A 17719-nucleotide genomic window follows, 5' to 3' on the forward strand; every position below is an offset into this window, starting at 1 on the left:
TACATTTATACATATTTATTGTATCTTTTTAAAAGTAGCATTTGCAGTTACTTTTAAGCATTCACCTCTCTTCTGCTTCAAATGTGCACTTACTGAGAGAAACATCTACTGGCTTCCAAGTCCAAGATTAATACCAATAATACATGCCAGAATCAAGCTTCATTGCTTGTTGGCAGCTCCTGTCATGAAAATATTATACAGTAAGAAGAGTGTAGAAAAGGTCTGTGTTAATCCTTCAGCAATAGGCTGGGGCTGGATTAGCGTGACCATACCATCTTCTCAAGTTGAAGCACAACACCACTTTCCTGAAAACCGAAGCTCACATAGTAATTTTTTCCTTTTGCATCCAGTAGGTGGACAAGGCAGTTGGTTTTTCTACAGTAGCTTCTTTAGTTGATAAGATTTCCTCATCATCTATAGGAAAACACTCGCTGTAGACCTTTATATTTAGAAATGTCTTCTCTTCATGTAACAGCAAGAAAATACTTGAAGTCTGGCATGTAGTTAAGAGAACTGGGAACAAACCAAATTTCATCCTCAGATAAACATACGTAACTACTATAGATTTCAATCTAACCCACACACAAAGTTTTACACGTACTACAATTAGAAACAGAAGGTATCAGCGAAAGACTATTCTTACATTGTTTCAAATTAATCTGCAGCTATACAATTTTAACTGTAATAGAAAAAGGGAAAGGAATATAACAGAACAGGTATGAAGAGAAATATTTTCCAAACTTTTATTTGTGCACATTCATCAGGTGAAAAAGATAACTTTTACAGCTTCTTTGGTGCCCAATATTCAGCATACAAAAATGTAAAAGACTATTCACAAATAAAACACAAGCTCAAACTAAGAAAAAAAAATATGTTTTAAAGGTAGTGCACATCGTGACAGCTTTGCTTATGAATACACAGAAATTACTGCAAAAATAAATAGAATGTCTTTTTAAAAGCAGCAATTTCATATCTTGTAAACTTCCGTTTTTACAATACAGCACTGTTAAGAGTAAAATCCAAAAGAACTGGAGTTTATACTGTAGCCATGAGCAAGTAAAAGAGTCTGTATTCCTCTGCTATGGTTGGTCCAGTTTTCCTTTTTGCTTTTAGTCCAATGTGCAGCAGTCTTTAAAGGTGCTTGGTTAGGGAACCTAACCATCAAGTGGTGAATTATAAAATTTATTTCCTGCTTTCAAACACGAACGGGTAAATCTGTTCCACAGCACTGGCAACAGCCTTTACATTTGGCCCTGAGACATATTTTAAAAAAAAAAAAAAAAAAAAAAAAAAGGCAGTAGGAAGAGAAAAATCAGGGAAATGGAAATTAAAACAATAGTATCTTTAAAATAAACTTAATATTTTTAGCTACTACAACTTTATACTGTAGACAAAAATAATTTCTCCCCCATTCCTCCCAACTTAAGAAGGTGTTCCTCTGATCACTTTTACTTACAAGAAAAGACTCTTGCATGAAATCTGCAAGATGTTCTACACTGGTCAATGGCTAGACTACAAATAAATAATACTGTCATTTAATTTCATAACAACTTGGGTGCTTTTTGATTTACTTGCTTAAAAAGTCAGCACAGAGAATACGGCAGAGCCTGAGTGGCAGAGGTAGAAGAAATACTTTTACTTATGCTAATCTTCTAGGAATTTGTATTAGTCAAAGCCTAGCCACTTTTAGCTCTTCTTTTAAAAACCTACCAACAAAAACTACTGCTAAATAATGCTGCATTTAACCTGAGTATGTTTCAAGCAGTGTTATTTTATGTTTGAAAATTATAGACTATTACTTTCTAGTCTGGATTTTGCAAATAGCACCACCATTCATCTCAGGACAAAACCTGCAAGCCAGGGAACGGTTATTGTCTCAGGATAAGCATATGAAGGTTATCTAACACGATCTATGAACATTTGGGGAAAGAAAAGGAAGAATGAACTAGTGACACTTTCTAACTGTACTAGACCATTTTATGCAATGAACAATTAAGATTCCAAATAAGCGAGCAGTAACATGGCAGAAGAAATTCATCCTGGACAGAAGTTTGGTGATGTAGATAAATGAAAACAGCAATTTCTCACGTGCTTTGATGACTGTGAACTCAGTGGTTTTTTAGCTTGCTTTAGACTTCAAAAATTTCTTCCAAGTATAGAGAACTATTCAAAATGGTTCCCCCAAATCATAAGTAAGTTAAATAAGTTATAAAGTTACTTATTTAAGTAATTATGGAAATACTGTTTTAATTTACATGCTCAATCAGAAAAAAAAAGGAATGGAATAGGATTCTTCCTGTATTTTCAAACTTTGTGAATTAAGCACTCCCCTAAAACAAGCCTGGTGAAAGGTACTTGCTTTCTGGGCAGATATTGCACCTTCCTTAAATTTGTCCGCTATTACAAAAAAAGCAAGTCCTAGTGAAAGCCTTCAGAAAGTGAGAGTATGAGTAGGCAAATCATTCTTGTAAAAAAAAAAAAAAATGTCACTCCCTGTAGGGTTGAAGAAGTGTAAAAACTGGATCATAATTGCAGAGAGTGTAAGAGAAGAAAACAAATCAAAACCCCCAACCCCCCCCATCGCTCATTTTGGAGGAAGAAAAATTAATACTTCTTCCGATTACATATCAGTTCTTTTTCTTCTCTCAATGTAACTCTAAATCTTTTTATACTTGTCCCATTAAAAAAACCCCACCACCTTCCTATTTTTTTATAACATTTCTAATTATGTATCTCAAATAAAATTCTTTGAGTTAGTGGCATGACAAGTACTAGTACTACAGAAATATGAATGGTGAAATAGAACCTCATCTGAATGCACTTGAGAGGGAGTAGAGTAAGGTTGAAAAGTAATTTTAAAAATTTTTAGAACAAAAAGCATAAGACTGTGGACTCTTTTTTTTCCCCTAGAAGAAAGGCCTAGGCAAAACAGAAGGCTTCAAAACCAAAAGTGGTCTCAAGTATTTCAAACTCACTGTAACAAGTAAACCAGAAGGAAGTAAAACTTTGATGTTTACAATATTTGCCTTCATATTTGAAAGAACAATTCTGGAAATATGAAAGTGATTTTGTCTCATATATGGAGTAATAAGAATCTTACAGAAAGGCTAAAACTCATTAGGAGGCTGACAAGACACGCTGACAGCCTTTTATTACTGCAGTGATACTCAAGCTTCTTATTTATTTTAAATTTAGTTTCTAGTTTTGGCTAGACCAGTTGCTCTGTTCAGAACATATACTGCTATCTTGAAATTCTTTTTAGCCCTATATTTTCAGATTACCAAATCTGATGCAGTCTTCTTTAAAAAATACTTCTCCCGATATCCTGTGAGAAGTGTTCCTTTTAAAGCCTAGGTATTTGTTAAGGAGTTAAGATGTGAAAATAAAAATCCCTACCCAACTTCTGAACCAGTAGCTGAGCTCTAACAACCACAAGACAGAATTCCCGCTAAAGTGATATAAAGTGATGTTTTTTGGTTCTGTACCATTTTAAGGGGTATTCTCTAAAAAAACTGGCTTCTCGTATCTGGAAGCCTATGGTGGACACCTCACAAGCAAACATAACAAAGAATGGAAAATGAAAATTAGGATGAGAGAGGAAAAAAAACACGGCATGGCATCTTCAAGACCCAGGACAATCATATGTCTGATTAGATGGGGAAAAATCACTAATGCCTGTGATTCAGGTGGTGGTTCTCTCTCAGCTGAGCTTTGAGAGAAAGAGCACAAGTCTGAAGAACTGCAAGTATTGGTCAAGTTCAGTTATGACAAAATGCTATGCTATCCTATACATTTCCATAAATCTCCAGTTTGGAAACGTATTTATGAAAAGGATGTTAATGCTACATGCAGTGTAGTTTACAGCACTATGAAGGTGAAAAAAAAGAAGAAAATTCAAATAAACAATAAATACCTGCATTCTCAAGTCTTATCTCACTTTTGTTTCTATAAAACCCAGTAATTTTTGACCCTACTAATAATAACACTTTCTCTACAACTCTTTCGGCACTTTCACTCAAAAACAAACTAGGTGCTAGTCCTGGGAAACAAAATCCCTTCACCATATCTTTTGACTATTTCAAACATCTTACTTTCCTAAACCTACTGGCCCTAAAGTTAAATATTCCCAACAAGTTAAATATTTATTTTTGACATCAAAATACCTGTAACTGTGATACTGCCTGTGGAAAAAATCTGTAAGGTAGCTCTGAGAGTTTTTATTCTGTAACACACGGCAGGATGAAGTTCTGGTTCATAACTAGAAAAGAAAATAAAAGGTAAAAATTATAGATCTAGAATTGAAAAAGAAAAGCTTAAGAAGTATGCCAAGATTATAATTCTTTAAAATCCTACCATACCTCGCATGAGGTCTGTTATTCTTCGTAAATTCTGGCAATCTGATCTCAAAGGGCATGTTGCACACTGCTAAAACATTCACAACTTTAAAATCTGTGAAAATTACCTTTTCAAAAGAGAGGAAAAAAAAAGACATTAGAAATTCAGTTTACAGTGAGGCAGATGTATGGGTTGCAGAAAAAAAAAGTTAGAATACTAATTAGAATATTTTGATGAGATTTCAAAATTAAAACCTTGTGATTGATGCATTTCTAATAGGAATCTAAACAGTACTTAATGGACTCAAATAACTTACTTTATCCTTCTGTGGTACAGTAACTGTTGAACTAGACACTTCACAGTTGTATTATATGGTTATAGCACAGTTTAAGAATGAGACACAGAAACAACTCATATTGCTGTACCAAACACCACCAAATTGAAAGTAAACTAAATTAAATAGCTCATGCAACATCAAAATAAGCAGAGAAAAAGCTTAGATTTCATTGTTACAAGAATCTTACACAATTTGAAAACTTCTTTAATGCCTTGTTGCTATACACCATTTTTATTAAAGCTAAGAATAAGAAAAAAGGTGAAAATTTTTTTGTTTCAAATCTCCAGTGGCCAGTACAGCAAGCTGTTTTTCTACTCCATTACTTTCTGAAACCCAGCTCAAACTACTGGCTTTCAGTTATTCTTTACCACAGCCATTTTAGATGACAATAAAATAGTCAATGGACAATTCCTAAACAAACAACTGCGCTGCTGAGAAGTCAGTGTTGGAAATATCACTGAATAAACTTTTGTTCATTTTCTGAGATTTCCTAAACTTAAAATGACTGTTACTTAGTCAAAAGTTTTTAGAAGAATACTACCAGTAGAAGCAACTTATCTTTATAAAAGGTCAACTATCAATTTAATCTTCAAAATATATTCCACTTAAACCACTCACTTTATAATAAAACTTGGTGTGTCCACCCTGGAAGCACTGTTCACCTCAGTGATTTAATGTTCCATTCCAACTTTAAGAGGCTGGGTCTAATGTATCCATTCGTAACAGTAAGAGTGTCTAAATTCTGCTTGGGTCTGATGCAGCACTACCACAACAGCCCATCACCACTGCCTTTATGTACTACAATCAAAGGTAGCGTGTCCCTCCCAAAGGACAGCCACTGTGTCTATGTAATTGTCTGTCTGTAAACTGAAACTGTGGGTAAACAGCATAACTGACTACCAGGAAGTTTTAGAGTACTAAAATGTGTAATTTTAAGTCATTCATGTTGCCGTTTTTCAACATTTACTATGAAATGCAAGTGGTGTTTTTGACTGGTAATGTTAACCCAAGCCCAGAAAAAAGAGGGGTTTCACATTCTAAGTATTTTATTTGGCTTGTTTCTTGCTGTGCATCCTGACAGTGCAGAAGCACTTTTTATCTCCTCTTTAATTAGAGGCTCAAACTTGCCCTTAACAAGATGGACACATATCTGCTATTCCATCAGAAACGAGGGAAAACTATGTTCAAATGACAGTTAGGTTTATACTCTTCAGCACTCCTTCCAAATAAATCTTTCAAGATACTCTAATTTCTATCCAAGAAACATCTGTGGATGTTCATTTATTAAACAAATTTTGTTGTTCATTAGCCAGTGAAGAAGCACTTCTCTGAGCTGCCAAATGAAACTCAAATCCACAAAATAAAACAGCTTCTCTTTAGCCAGCATCTGGAAAATGTATGCCGACACAAAAGGGACATCTGAACGAAAACATGCTCACTGCTAAATTGTTATGCTCCCTCATATTTGTTTCTTTCTTAAAAAATGGACTACCAGCATTGCTTGAGTCATACAAGTCCTTTTTCATTAGGATTACCTGAAAACCTAGTTTCTGTAGACTACGAGCTAATCGTCTGGCACCAAATTTAGCTTCTTCTTCACTATAAAGGAGAAAGAAAAGAATCTAGCATTAACAGAAATAAACTACGTATTTGTGTACACACATACCACAATAGCTACTCAGACTACAAGGTGAACTGTTATATCATGTAGCACATGAACCATGATCACATGGACAGCCTTCATTGTATCCTACTGTATGTATTACATTTTAACTATCTAGATAGTCAAATGGAGTCCTTTACACCCTGTTTGAAGAATATCCTGGCACTTGGCTCCAGCTGAAGTGGGAGACATATTTTGATCATACACACTTTTAAGAAACAGATACGATCACAGGTAGTCTGGAGTTAACGTCCTAAACAATCACCTTCCTTTTTGAGACAGAGATCATATACAGAAAGTATGCAAATTTACTATCGTACCTTATCCTTACTCCATAATGCAGACATATCTTAAAAGAATTCAGCTGTTAAGAGTTTAGCAAGTCTCAGATCTATCTGAACTGAGAGCCTGCTTTTGCTTCTTTCCAGTCCCTCAATACTGTACAACTTGATTAAATTCAGGTGGGTTTTCATGAAAGACTAGGAGATATCCCTCAAAAAAGGTCGTTCCTTCCCAAATTTCAAGTTCTGACTAAAAACATAGAATTCTTAAAGAGTTCTCAAATTAAATCTCTAGGATGTTCTTCATAAAGTAGTCTTCCCTGCTGCTCTCCCAGAAGGCTGAACTGATGTTGCTTATGATTTCACCTTAGTCTGAGTGTTGTGGTTTAACCCCAGTCAGCAATTAAGCACCACACAGCTGCTCACTCACTTCCCGCCACACCCAGTGGGATGGAGGAGAGAATAGGAAGTAAAAAGGTAAAACTTGTGGGTTGAGATAATAATAGATTAATAGAACAGAAAGGAAGAAACTAATCATGATAATAATAACAATAATAAAATGACAATAATAATAAAAGGATTGGAATATACAAAACAAGTGATGTACAATGCAATTGCGCACCACTCGCCAAGCAATGCCCAGTTAGTTCTGAGCAGTGATCCCCCCCCAGGCCAACTCCCCCCAGTTTATATGGCATGTTGTCATATGGTATGGAATACCCCTTTGGCCAGTTTGGGTCAGGTGCCCTGGCTGTGTCCTGTGCCACCTTCTTGTGCCCCTCCAGCCTTCTTGCTGGCTGGGCATGAGAAACTGAAAAATCCTTGACTTAGTCTAAACAGTACTTAGCAACAACTGAAAACATCGGTGTGTTATCAACATTCTTCTCATACTGAATCCAAAACATAACACTATACCAGCTACTAGAAAGAAAATGAACTCTACCCCACCTGAAACCAGGACACTGAGGCAGACACTTCATATAGAAAACTTGCTCCTAAATATGCAGCTTGGCAAAGATCTATGTGTGATCCTGTATAAGTGAATCTTAACAGTGGCAAGTACTGCCTCTTGCCATCTTCTTCATTTACAACATTCTATTTTAAAATACACAAGAATTTACAGCTAGAGAAAGAATCTTCATGAACTCACCTTGTGGCTCCTGTGCAAATAACTTTTCCTGAGGACCAAATTGTGGCGGTAATCCTAGGCTTCCTAAGCTTCATTAATACTTTCTAAAAAGAAAAAAAAAATAAAAGTGGAAGAATTGGGAATTAGTGGTAGTTCAATTTCATACTGGGAGAAAAAAAAATCAACCGTTAGACAAATCAACTGTTACACTAATACTTCCTTTATTTTTGATAGCCTTAAACTGTTCCTTAATCTCTTTCAGTAATTAAAACAAACAAACAAACAAACAGCTCTTGAGAAGAGCAAAATAAGCGTGGAATATCTCAGCCAGTGATTCAGTGTTCACAAAACAGATTAAATGAAGGTATTTTCCTCTGAATAAAAAGCTGAAAGCTACAAGCATTGTGCTAATTTTTTTCTATTTACAGTGACTCCCACATTGCTGACTCCTTATTAGGATATATATTTTCTTGACAAACCCATCAAATTTTGGGAGGCAAAAACGGACCCTGAGGTGTAAGATGTCTCATCACATGCCTTATACACACTAATAACCTTAACAGTTGCAGTCTTCTGCGACAATATTTACCCACTCCCCTTGCTGTACGTTTAGTGTATGACAGACTAAATGCCTATCAAGACAGAAATACAGAAATAAAACTATGCTTTTCTCTATCCACCATACATAGATATCAGACACAAGAATGTTTAGCTTAAGGAACATTCGTAAAAATAGATAACTGAAGCACGTTGAATTTCTTACCCCAACATCACGCTTGTATATCACATTTGCTCCCTCTAATGCGATCTTCCTCAAGTTTAAATGACATCTTGTTCTAAAAACACACACTACATTTGTGATTAAAATGTCCAATGCAACATCACTGTCTGCATCCATTGGGGTGATTTACAACTCAGTTTTGCCACCAGCTCACCATGAAGACCACATCCTGAGAAACAAAAGTGATAAAATTAAACACAGCAGTAGAAAATTGCCTACTAATGCCATTGTATATATTCGTCTCATTCGTAAATGAGACAAGAAGCAGAAGTGACTACACTCTGACTCATTTAACTGTGTGTGGGGAAGGGGGGGGTGTCTGCATCCTGTATGCTAGAAAATAGGTTATTTATTTGAAGCCATGTTGCCAGACTTAACAGAAATAAAGTGTGTATACATATACATGTATAAAATATCTAAACAACTCTTAAATATGTTACAACTCTTACCAACTATATTGGGACACAGTAAAGATTACTGAAACTTTTTCCATAGCTCCAGTGGATAATCTTTCCTCAGCTCATTTGAGGATGTCATTAGACACCTCAGGAAAATGCACTTCTCTGACTGCTGAAGTTGATAATTCTGAACAGCTTGATGTTTGTGTTGGAATGGACGAGCCTGCTGAATAACTCTGAACTAACACGGGTTACACAAACTGCAGCCTGTAGACAGACTGCTACCACAGCTTTCCCATCTCCATCCAGCACTCTTGGCCCATCTCTCCCAATACAATAGCATAATGCAAACTATACAGAATGTCCTGGTGGCAGCAACAGCCTGGGCTGAGCCACAGTGGCCTCTCACCCCCTTCCACACTGCTCACACTGCATAGAATGAACGTATTTTATGCGCAGAGTAAAATCCAGTGTTTCTGAGGAAAAGCATGAGTACCTGTGAAGGCACAGGATGACTGCATAGTGCACACACAGCAAACTTAAGGCAGCCAGGAAGCGTCCAGTCTGCCTGTGCACATTGAAGGTGACACTCCTAACACACACCTCAACGGGGGGAGGAGGATCACGAGATGGGCTGTTGGGCTACCGCTCAGCCCAGCCCAACACTGCCCGACATCTCTTCTGTAAGCATACCAAAGCTAAGAGAGCAGACATCTCAACTAAATCTCAGGTGAAGTATTTGGGGAAAGGAGAGGAGAAAAAAGTAAGAACATTGGTATATAGTGAAAAGGACTTATATCAAAATACTGTAGTTCATTCAGGAATTTTTCTTTGTAGAAGAATGTAAAAAAACTTAGGTTTACTCCAAGAGAAGTAGACTAAGTAGAGCACAGCCTAAGAGATAGGGGCAATATTATCTTGATCCATTCATCTAAAATTTTAGTAGTATTTAATCCAAAATGAACACAACAGAAAGCAAAGAGCAAAATCAAATTAAAAATCCAGATATATGAAATGCTCTACATGGTCATTGCCATGGAAGAAGCAGGAGACTATGCATCAAGAACAATAATATACATAACAGACTGTAATGCATTTATATCACTTTAAATGTTTTGGCCTTATGTTCTATATCAGAAATCTTCAAGATAAAAAATTAACATTATCATCAGTATTTTCATCCGACTACGACCTCCTATACATCATGCCACAGTCTCTAATTGAGAACTCACCCAAGGTGCACCTTTGACTAGAACTCACTAACAATACAGAAGTAATAAACTACAAGGCAGATGCACATAATGTACTGGGTCAACTGCTGTGATGGTTGCTGCTTCTACCGCACAGCTTGTTCCCGGCCGAAAGAATTATTCTGTAATTGTTGGCTTGTCTAATATAAGAAAAGGTAAGACGAGTAATAACACAGAAAAGAGATGAAAAAACAGCAGGGACAGTGAGAGAAAACCAGAGAAACCAAAGGCTATGTGTGGGGGTGAGGGGGAAAGCAGGCAAAGAAGAGAACAAACAGTAACTAATTAGTATTCTCAGATCCTTTTTTTTTTTTTTTTTTCCAAACCAGAAATTATATGAATCCTCAAAGTTAGAAATTACTTATTCCATCTGGTTTTGACGGACTACTACAGATTGGGTTAGCAATTTATGGCACCAGATCCAAAGATAGCACATGTGCAGATTTTGAATGGCATGCATGCAGGGCCAGCACAGAGCAAGGAGCTGGAACCCATGGCATCTTCAGAGAGGCATTTGTTTTCCACCCTGGCTCCAACTCCTGGCTCTTGCTGAGTTCACTTACTGGAACCCAGGAACAATTGCCATGTAAAAAAACAAGATACCTCCTATCAGCAGCGTCTCCCAATCATCAGCAAGTTTCTACTGGTACCCTCAATCTCTACATTCTGAAAGAATAACATCGTTATGCATAACACCCTTAAAAGGTTGCTAACCTCTAAGCAAACCATAATACTGTACGAAAATGTCCCCATAAAACTCTGATAGCTTGTCTTAAACAGATCGGGGGAGAAAAGTCACGTGCTCATTAAGAACAAAGGAAAAAGGGGTTGAAAGCAAGGAAAATTACTATTTTAAAGGAAAAGATCTATCATTAAAGGGGGATCTACAGGAAAAAAAGAACATTAATATGCTGTGGAGCTGTCAGTAAGGATGTTTTCAGCAATTATGGTGTATCTTGATTAGAAGTACAATCTACTTGCACAGATTTTAATGGAAGAAGAATTACACATTACAGTAAGTGTGCCCCCGTTTTCATTAGCCGTGTTGTGAAAGTTCAAGACAACAGAAATTTAGGGAGGAGCTTTTTAATCTGAAATTTAATTTCAGCTGTAGCTAATATTCTAGACTATGTTTTGTGATGTTCAGTTAAAAAGGGACATAATTTGTTAGAGCAGCAGTATATGAATACAGCGTAAAAATACTGAAAACTGCCTTTATTCTACTTTAATGTTACTTGATCTAACAGAAGCATTTCATTGTTAAAATTTTCATTCAAATATTGAACGTTGCTAATATTAATTACCAAGTTTTTCTCATTTGTATTGAGAAAAATCTTTATTTGCTGCTGCTAAATACTACCCGTGTTCTTTGAGAACCTGAATCTAAGTGTCAACAATTTTGAATACACCCATTCCGTTTAGTATACAAATACAATATTAACCTCTTCCAAGGCATGGTTTAGAAATATTGGGTAAGCCAAAATGTTTCTAGACTTGGATATTCCTGTCCAAGCAGTGAGTGAGCATAACCTATTGCAATCTCTGCCTTAAGTGTTGATTTTAATGTCTCACACTGTACTGACAACAAAGAAAAAAAAAAATCTAGAGAAAAGACATCCTGCTACCTTTCTTTGGGAAGTCTCAAGGAAATCCAAATTCATAGGAATCATGTGAGCAGAAGCTCTGATTTATATGTATCTCCAGTAGCATGACTAGCTGGAACACAGGAGTCCTGAACAACATTCCGATCCTCCTCTTTCCCAGTTTTCTCTTGTCTTCCATGCTATTGATACACACTACTGTATCCCTGCCGTGTAGCCCTGACCCATTATGTTACTTCCCCAAACCTGAATTTCTGCATTTCTGTCTCCTATCTGCAAAATGGGGAAAAATAATGCTCCCATGCTTTTTCAAATACATTTTGAGATCAAGCAACAGCCTTACATACAAGTCAGTTACTATTCCATATTTATGCAGTTACACTTGCAGAACAGAGGGACCAAGTAGAAACCAAACATCTGGTTCTTTCCAGTTCTGGATCTGCAAATGCCCAAGTTGATTTTACTGAGCTCACCTTAGGTTTTGTTGATTAATTTTGCCCAAAGGTTCTCTCATCTGAATCTTTGAATTTTAGCAGCTTAAATGTCATTTCTAAAATTTTATTGTTCCAGTTAATGTTAATTTAATAACAGGCTAAAATTGAAAATAAAATAATTTACCTGTCTATATGTGCAGCGTTTCTTTTAGACTATGGCTTTCTCCAGCACAAGAAACTAGACAACTTTGATTTCAAGTTCTCTTGCACCAGCATAACACAATCTACCCCAACAGAGAAAAAAAGCTTAAATACATCTCTGCAAAGTTTGTATTATTTTATTTTAACAAGGAAATTTTAAAAGTTTGTTCTTTCTTTTCAACACAGATTTCAGGTATACAGGAAAAAGAGGAAGGGGGGAAAAAAAGTAGATGCGTAAAGCATAATAAAGAACATGAAAATAAAACCAACAAAAAAACCCTCAAGGATATTTGACACTGTAAAGTAATGTATTCTACACTGAAACTAGAGAAACTGCCCAGAATAAGAAATACTTCGGAGGAAGAAATGAACACTCAAGTTGTTAACAAAGCATTACCCATACCCATACCCCAGTTAGGACCACGGCCATACTATTTTAGGTACTGTATAAACACACATGAAGACAAACACCCTGCACTGAAATCTTACAATCTAAAAAAAGCCAGCGCTCTCTGTCTTCAAAAAGTTCCAAACCAAACCAACCACACCGCCATCATCAAAGAGAGAGGAAAGGCACTTAGGATGGGGTATATAAACAAAGTCTTATTTTAAGCTTTTGGCTACCTTTGATCCAAGAAACTCCGAGCTGTAAAGGTAGATGGGGGTATCTAACAATGGTTATGTTAATGTCAGAACAGTTTAATAAACACCTTTTTCACCAGCAGCCTAAGTATAAGCAACTTCTACTGGTTATTTTTAACCTTGCTCCAGAGCAGCTAACCAACTGACCAACCCCACAAACAGTTCCAACAGCCCAGCTGAAGGGCTATCTGTCACTACTGTGCCAGTAGGCATTCATCAAACTAATGCTTCAAAAGCATTTTTTAAGAAGTTAACAGTAACCTCCTCCATATGAGGTTTCCACATGAAAACAGAGAATGCACAAAATAAAGCCCATCAGGAACAAGGAAAAGTCGCTTACATCCTTCCACTGAAGGTGCATTTTTTAAGAGTTGCGTTTGGCCCCTCAGAAAACAGGTCTATATGAAGCGCTGGAGGTGACAGACCTCTGAAATCTGCTTGAATTCTTAGATACGATATACAGTCATGGTGGCAGGTGAATGACTCCCCAGAACTGAGAGCAACAGAGCTACTACTGTCTGTACAGAAAATCCTCTGGTCTGACCAACTCTCTTAGGTACAGCCAGTGAGCTAGCAGGGCATGCTTTTACTTTTTGTTGTCTCTAGTGGCAAGTTAAATTGTCCCTAAAGCAAAAGGTCATCTTGAAGCTAATATTCTCACCTTTCAAGATTTGCACAGTCATGACTATTTCCCACAGAATGAAACAAATGTATTTTGGAGAAGGAGAAAATTTCCAAATACACATAAAACCATTGTCAAAGTAGGGATTTGTCCAATTAAGACCAATGCATATAGAATGATGATACCAGTTATGCCGTAAGCAAGTAGGACACAAATGCCCAATCTTGCTGTCAAGTCTCTCGGATAAGCCTACTGCATCCCCGCGGACCTGCGGTCTGCCAACACAAAGCCAGCTGCAGGAATAAAGCCAAACAGTTTACAGAACAAGCCCAGAAAGCGTATTTTTAAATAATTAATAACAGGCCCTTTTCCTCAAATCTTTCTCATCAAAAAAAAGTCCATTCATATTCAAAGCAAGAGTCGCTCGCATCCCATTCTGTGCCATCTTTCCCTTATAACACCCAGTAACAGTCGAATGCCAAGCATCCAGAACAATCCTTTCGGTCTTTACGATACGTCGTCGTAAGTATGACAAAAGTCTGGGCTGACAGGCTAGGTGGCCATTCCAACTTGATAAAATATTGCCAGAAAAATAAAAATCCGTTTTGCCGTTACGAAATATTTTAACACAACAGGTAAGCCTCTCGTGCCCCCCTCCCGGTCAAACATTTCCCGTTTGCACGGCCGGACCGCGGGAACAGAAGCGGCTCTTCCTATTGACGCTGCTGGGAATCTCACTCGAAGCCCTGCCCGTACCACCGTCACAGCACTCAGGTTAACAAATAATCACTTGCTTTCCCCTCCAACCCCGGCCGAAAACTTCTCCGCCGAGCCCGGCAGAAACAAAGCGCAGGCAGGAGGCGGCCTAGCCACGCCGGTCTCCGCCGCTCGGCAGCGCCGGCTCACGCCTGCCCTTCCTTACCTGCAGCGCGGGGCCGGGGCTGTTACAGAGCCCCCGGGGCCCGGCACGCTATTTCGGGGGCTCGGGCGCGGGGCGCCCGGTGCCCCTCCGGGAAGCCTCGCCGGTTGCCGGGGAACGGGCCGTTTCCCCCGGAGGATGCTCCGTCCCCTTCCTCTCCCGGATACGGCGGCCCGCCCGCCCCGAGGGGGGAACGGCACCGCGGCGGGAGGAGCCGGCAAGGGCCGCGGCAGGGCGGGGGCGCGGGGGGAGGCCGCCCGCCGCCTCCCTCACCTCAGCCGGGAAGGGACGGCGGTAGCGGGGGGGCGGTCGGGGCGCGGGTGCCCAACGGCCCCCCCCGGCGCGCGCGGGCGGCGGAGCCGCGTCCGTCCCCCCCCCCCCGCCCCCGACGCCCCGGGCAGGGGCTGCAGGTCCCGCCGGGCCGCGGCCCCCCGAGGCGGCGGCGGCGGCGAGGAGGAGGAGGAGGAGAAGGAGCGCGGCCCGTCGGCGGGCGGCAGCCGTTACCGTGCGGGCGGGCGGCTGGGCGGGCGGCGGCGCTCGGGGCGGAGCGGGGCGGGGCGGAGCGGGGTGCCGGTCGCTAGGCGCCCCGCCGCTGGCGCCCGGCGGCGTTCCGGGTCCTGGGCCGACTCCCCGCGACAATAAACATCCCCCAGCGCCGCGGGCATAGACGCGGCGCCGGCTAGAGCGGCCGCCGGAAGTCACGGCGGCGGGAGGGGAGGAAAGGGGGGGTGGCGGCCGCCGCCGCGCTAGCAGCGCACTTCCGCTTTCGTCTGCCGCCCTCTCAGGCACGGTGGGCCGAGGGTGGCGGCAGCGCCCGGGGCGGCCCGGAGGCTCCGGGCTGCCCCGCCGCGGCCTAACCGGGTAGTTACGGCGCTGGGGCCCGTTGGCGCTGCCTCGGCGCCCCAGGCCGGGCGCAGGGAGGCTCTTACCCTCAGCTGCGCCGCGGCGCCCGTCGTGAAAGGGCCCCGAGGCGCCGCGTTGCTTCGGAGCTCCCAGGGGAGCCGCGCGTTTGTCAGGTGAAATTTTTCCGGCTGTGGAGCAGGAGGGCTGGCTGTGGGCCACCCTGGAAGCCCCTGCCTGCACGCCCGCTGCCGGTGGGCCCGCGGTACGTGGCTTTTGGCCAGCTGATACAGGCTCGATCCCAACCACACCGTCTGAGGCAGCACCTTTGCCAGCCGCCCGGCAGGAGATCTGATCCAGTTTGCAGACCAGATGGCGTGAACGCTTGTGGCACATCCCTGGCGTTTCTGTGAGGCTGCTCGTCCTCAGACTTCTGTAGTTTGCTACACGCAACTTGACCGCTGGCTTGGCTGCTCCGTGCGCACTCCTTGACCGAACCCAGTGGTCGGTGCTGGTCTTGGCACAATCTGGCAATCATTAGTTAGGACTCAGAGCAGCAACATGTTGCCACTCCTGCTGCTGCACACATGCGTGTTGCACTGCAGCAGGATTCTGGTCACTGCCTCTTGTTTTACAAATACTTTAAAAATTTTCTTTTAAATTTAAAGCAACGTTGTTTGGTACCGAAGGGATAGTCCACAGCAGTAAACTGTGGTACCTTGGCGTGTGAGCAGACTACTGACCCCAAGGGAAACAAAGATATGAGCAGGTGACCGGGAAGCCTCAAATAGTCCCAAGCACTGTGTGGCCCTCAGCATTTTTTTTTGTCGTTTTAATGTTAAAATGACTAAGACTGCTGCTTTGCGCGCCTCCAATTTGCAGCTTGTTTAATCTTTGCAAAGTGGGCATGTGGTGCAGGCTTTGAGGAGAGAAGGAAGGGGACATGAGGACACTGGGGGTGGCTGGGATGGCACTGCTTCTCTCTGTCCAGGACAGTCCTCCAAATTTGGCACCTGTGCTGTCTGTAGGGACTACAGCCTGTGATGAACTGCCTTTCAGCTAGACTTAAATTTTCTTTTGGAAGAGCCGTTTGTTGTACTTCACTTGGGAACCCAGGAACAAAAGAGTGTGGTTGCAGTGTGGCCAATTAAGGACCCACCACCCAGACTGAAGAATGAAAGAAAGTTGTCAGGTCGACTTCAGGTTTATAAAGACACATCAGTCTTTATATGAAAAGTATATATATGTATATTTATATGTGTGTAGTGCAGAGTATTCATTGTATTGACAGTTTTCTGAAATTGAGGTTCTGTAACGATGCGCTTTCCGTGTGTGAAGTGATAGCAGAATAGCTTTAATGAGGATAGTGGGAACAGTGTGAAATTTAAATTTGTAAGTCTCAGAGTTAAGATGTTTTCCTCTGCTAGATTCAATTTAATCCTTGAGATGCATTACTAGGTTCACTTGTCAAGAATAATTATTTCAGATTCTCACTTCAAATCGGCTGCGAGTACATTAGTGGCAGTATTGCTTGTTAATGCCGGTTTTGCGTCCCTGTTAGACGCCTGGCTTCACAGCAGCGTGCGGCAGCGCTGCCACCCTGCGGCTTCTCACCGAAACGCATCCGCGGCAGCTAGGTGAAGATGGTCGAGCGAGGCGAGCTTTTGGAAACAGGATTCTGAATTTAGAGCAACTGTTGCACAGTTCAGTAACTCTGTACGGGATCTCCAGCATTTTTATGGAGTGCCTTAAGGCTGTTTTAATTCTTTATGAGCTTCAGCCGAAAGGCTCCGAGTCATTATAATTAACACTGCTAATATGGGGTAGATTGTTATGATGTCTTCTCCCTGACAGTTCTTTCAAGGTTCTACATAGCTGTATCACAACAGATGCTGATTTTTTTTTTCTGAATAGCTGATCGCATAGGCAAGTTATGAAGAAAAAGCTTTATAAACCCTGATTTTGCGTGAATTCTGACTGAGCTTCTGGGTTTTTTAGCATACTCTACATAAACTCAACACAAAATGTCTTCTAGCAAATACACATCCATTGTCTATCTCCACATGCTTGCTCTTTTTGGGATATAACTTTTTCTAGCAGGTGTTCCACAGAAATATGCAGTCATCACTGGACATTAAGAATTTTTTTTTTACTGATGAAGAGATGAACCCTTACCATTTCAAAGTTTTGGCTGCTTTGTCAGCCTGAGCTCTTCCCATTTAGACTGGGACACGTTCTGAAAATTGCATCTGTAAATATGTATTCGGCAAATGTGCAAATGTATGC

At 40.7% G+C, this 17719-nt stretch overlaps 1 protein-coding gene across 2 annotated transcripts; it reads right to left on the reverse strand.

Moving 5' to 3' along the window:
• TBPL1 (TATA-box binding protein like 1) lies at window positions 1-15307 on the reverse strand. 2 transcript variants are annotated; one of them, XM_069787275.1, is made up of 7 exons: window positions 15098-15307; window positions 8509-8695; window positions 7767-7849; window positions 6208-6271; window positions 4359-4462; window positions 4164-4258; window positions 1-1253 (listed from the first exon to the last, which is right to left on the reverse strand). In XM_069787275.1, the coding sequence occupies exons 2-7, from the start codon at window positions 8641-8643 to the stop codon at window positions 1183-1185; spliced, it is 552 nt and encodes a 183-aa protein (XP_069643376.1). In that variant the 5' UTR covers window positions 8644-8695; window positions 15098-15307; the 3' UTR covers window positions 1-1182. The 2 variants fall into 2 exon arrangements, with proteins under 2 accessions (XP_069643376.1, XP_069643377.1); XM_069787276.1 differs by lacking the exon at window positions 15098-15307 and adding an exon at window positions 14597-14891.
• Window positions 15308-17719: the final 2412 nt, after the last annotated feature.

The sequence above is a fragment of the Haliaeetus albicilla genome, chromosome 7 (assembly GCF_947461875.1).
Source record: "Haliaeetus albicilla chromosome 7, bHalAlb1.1, whole genome shotgun sequence".
Taxonomy (NCBI): domain Eukaryota; kingdom Metazoa; phylum Chordata; class Aves; order Accipitriformes; family Accipitridae; genus Haliaeetus; species Haliaeetus albicilla.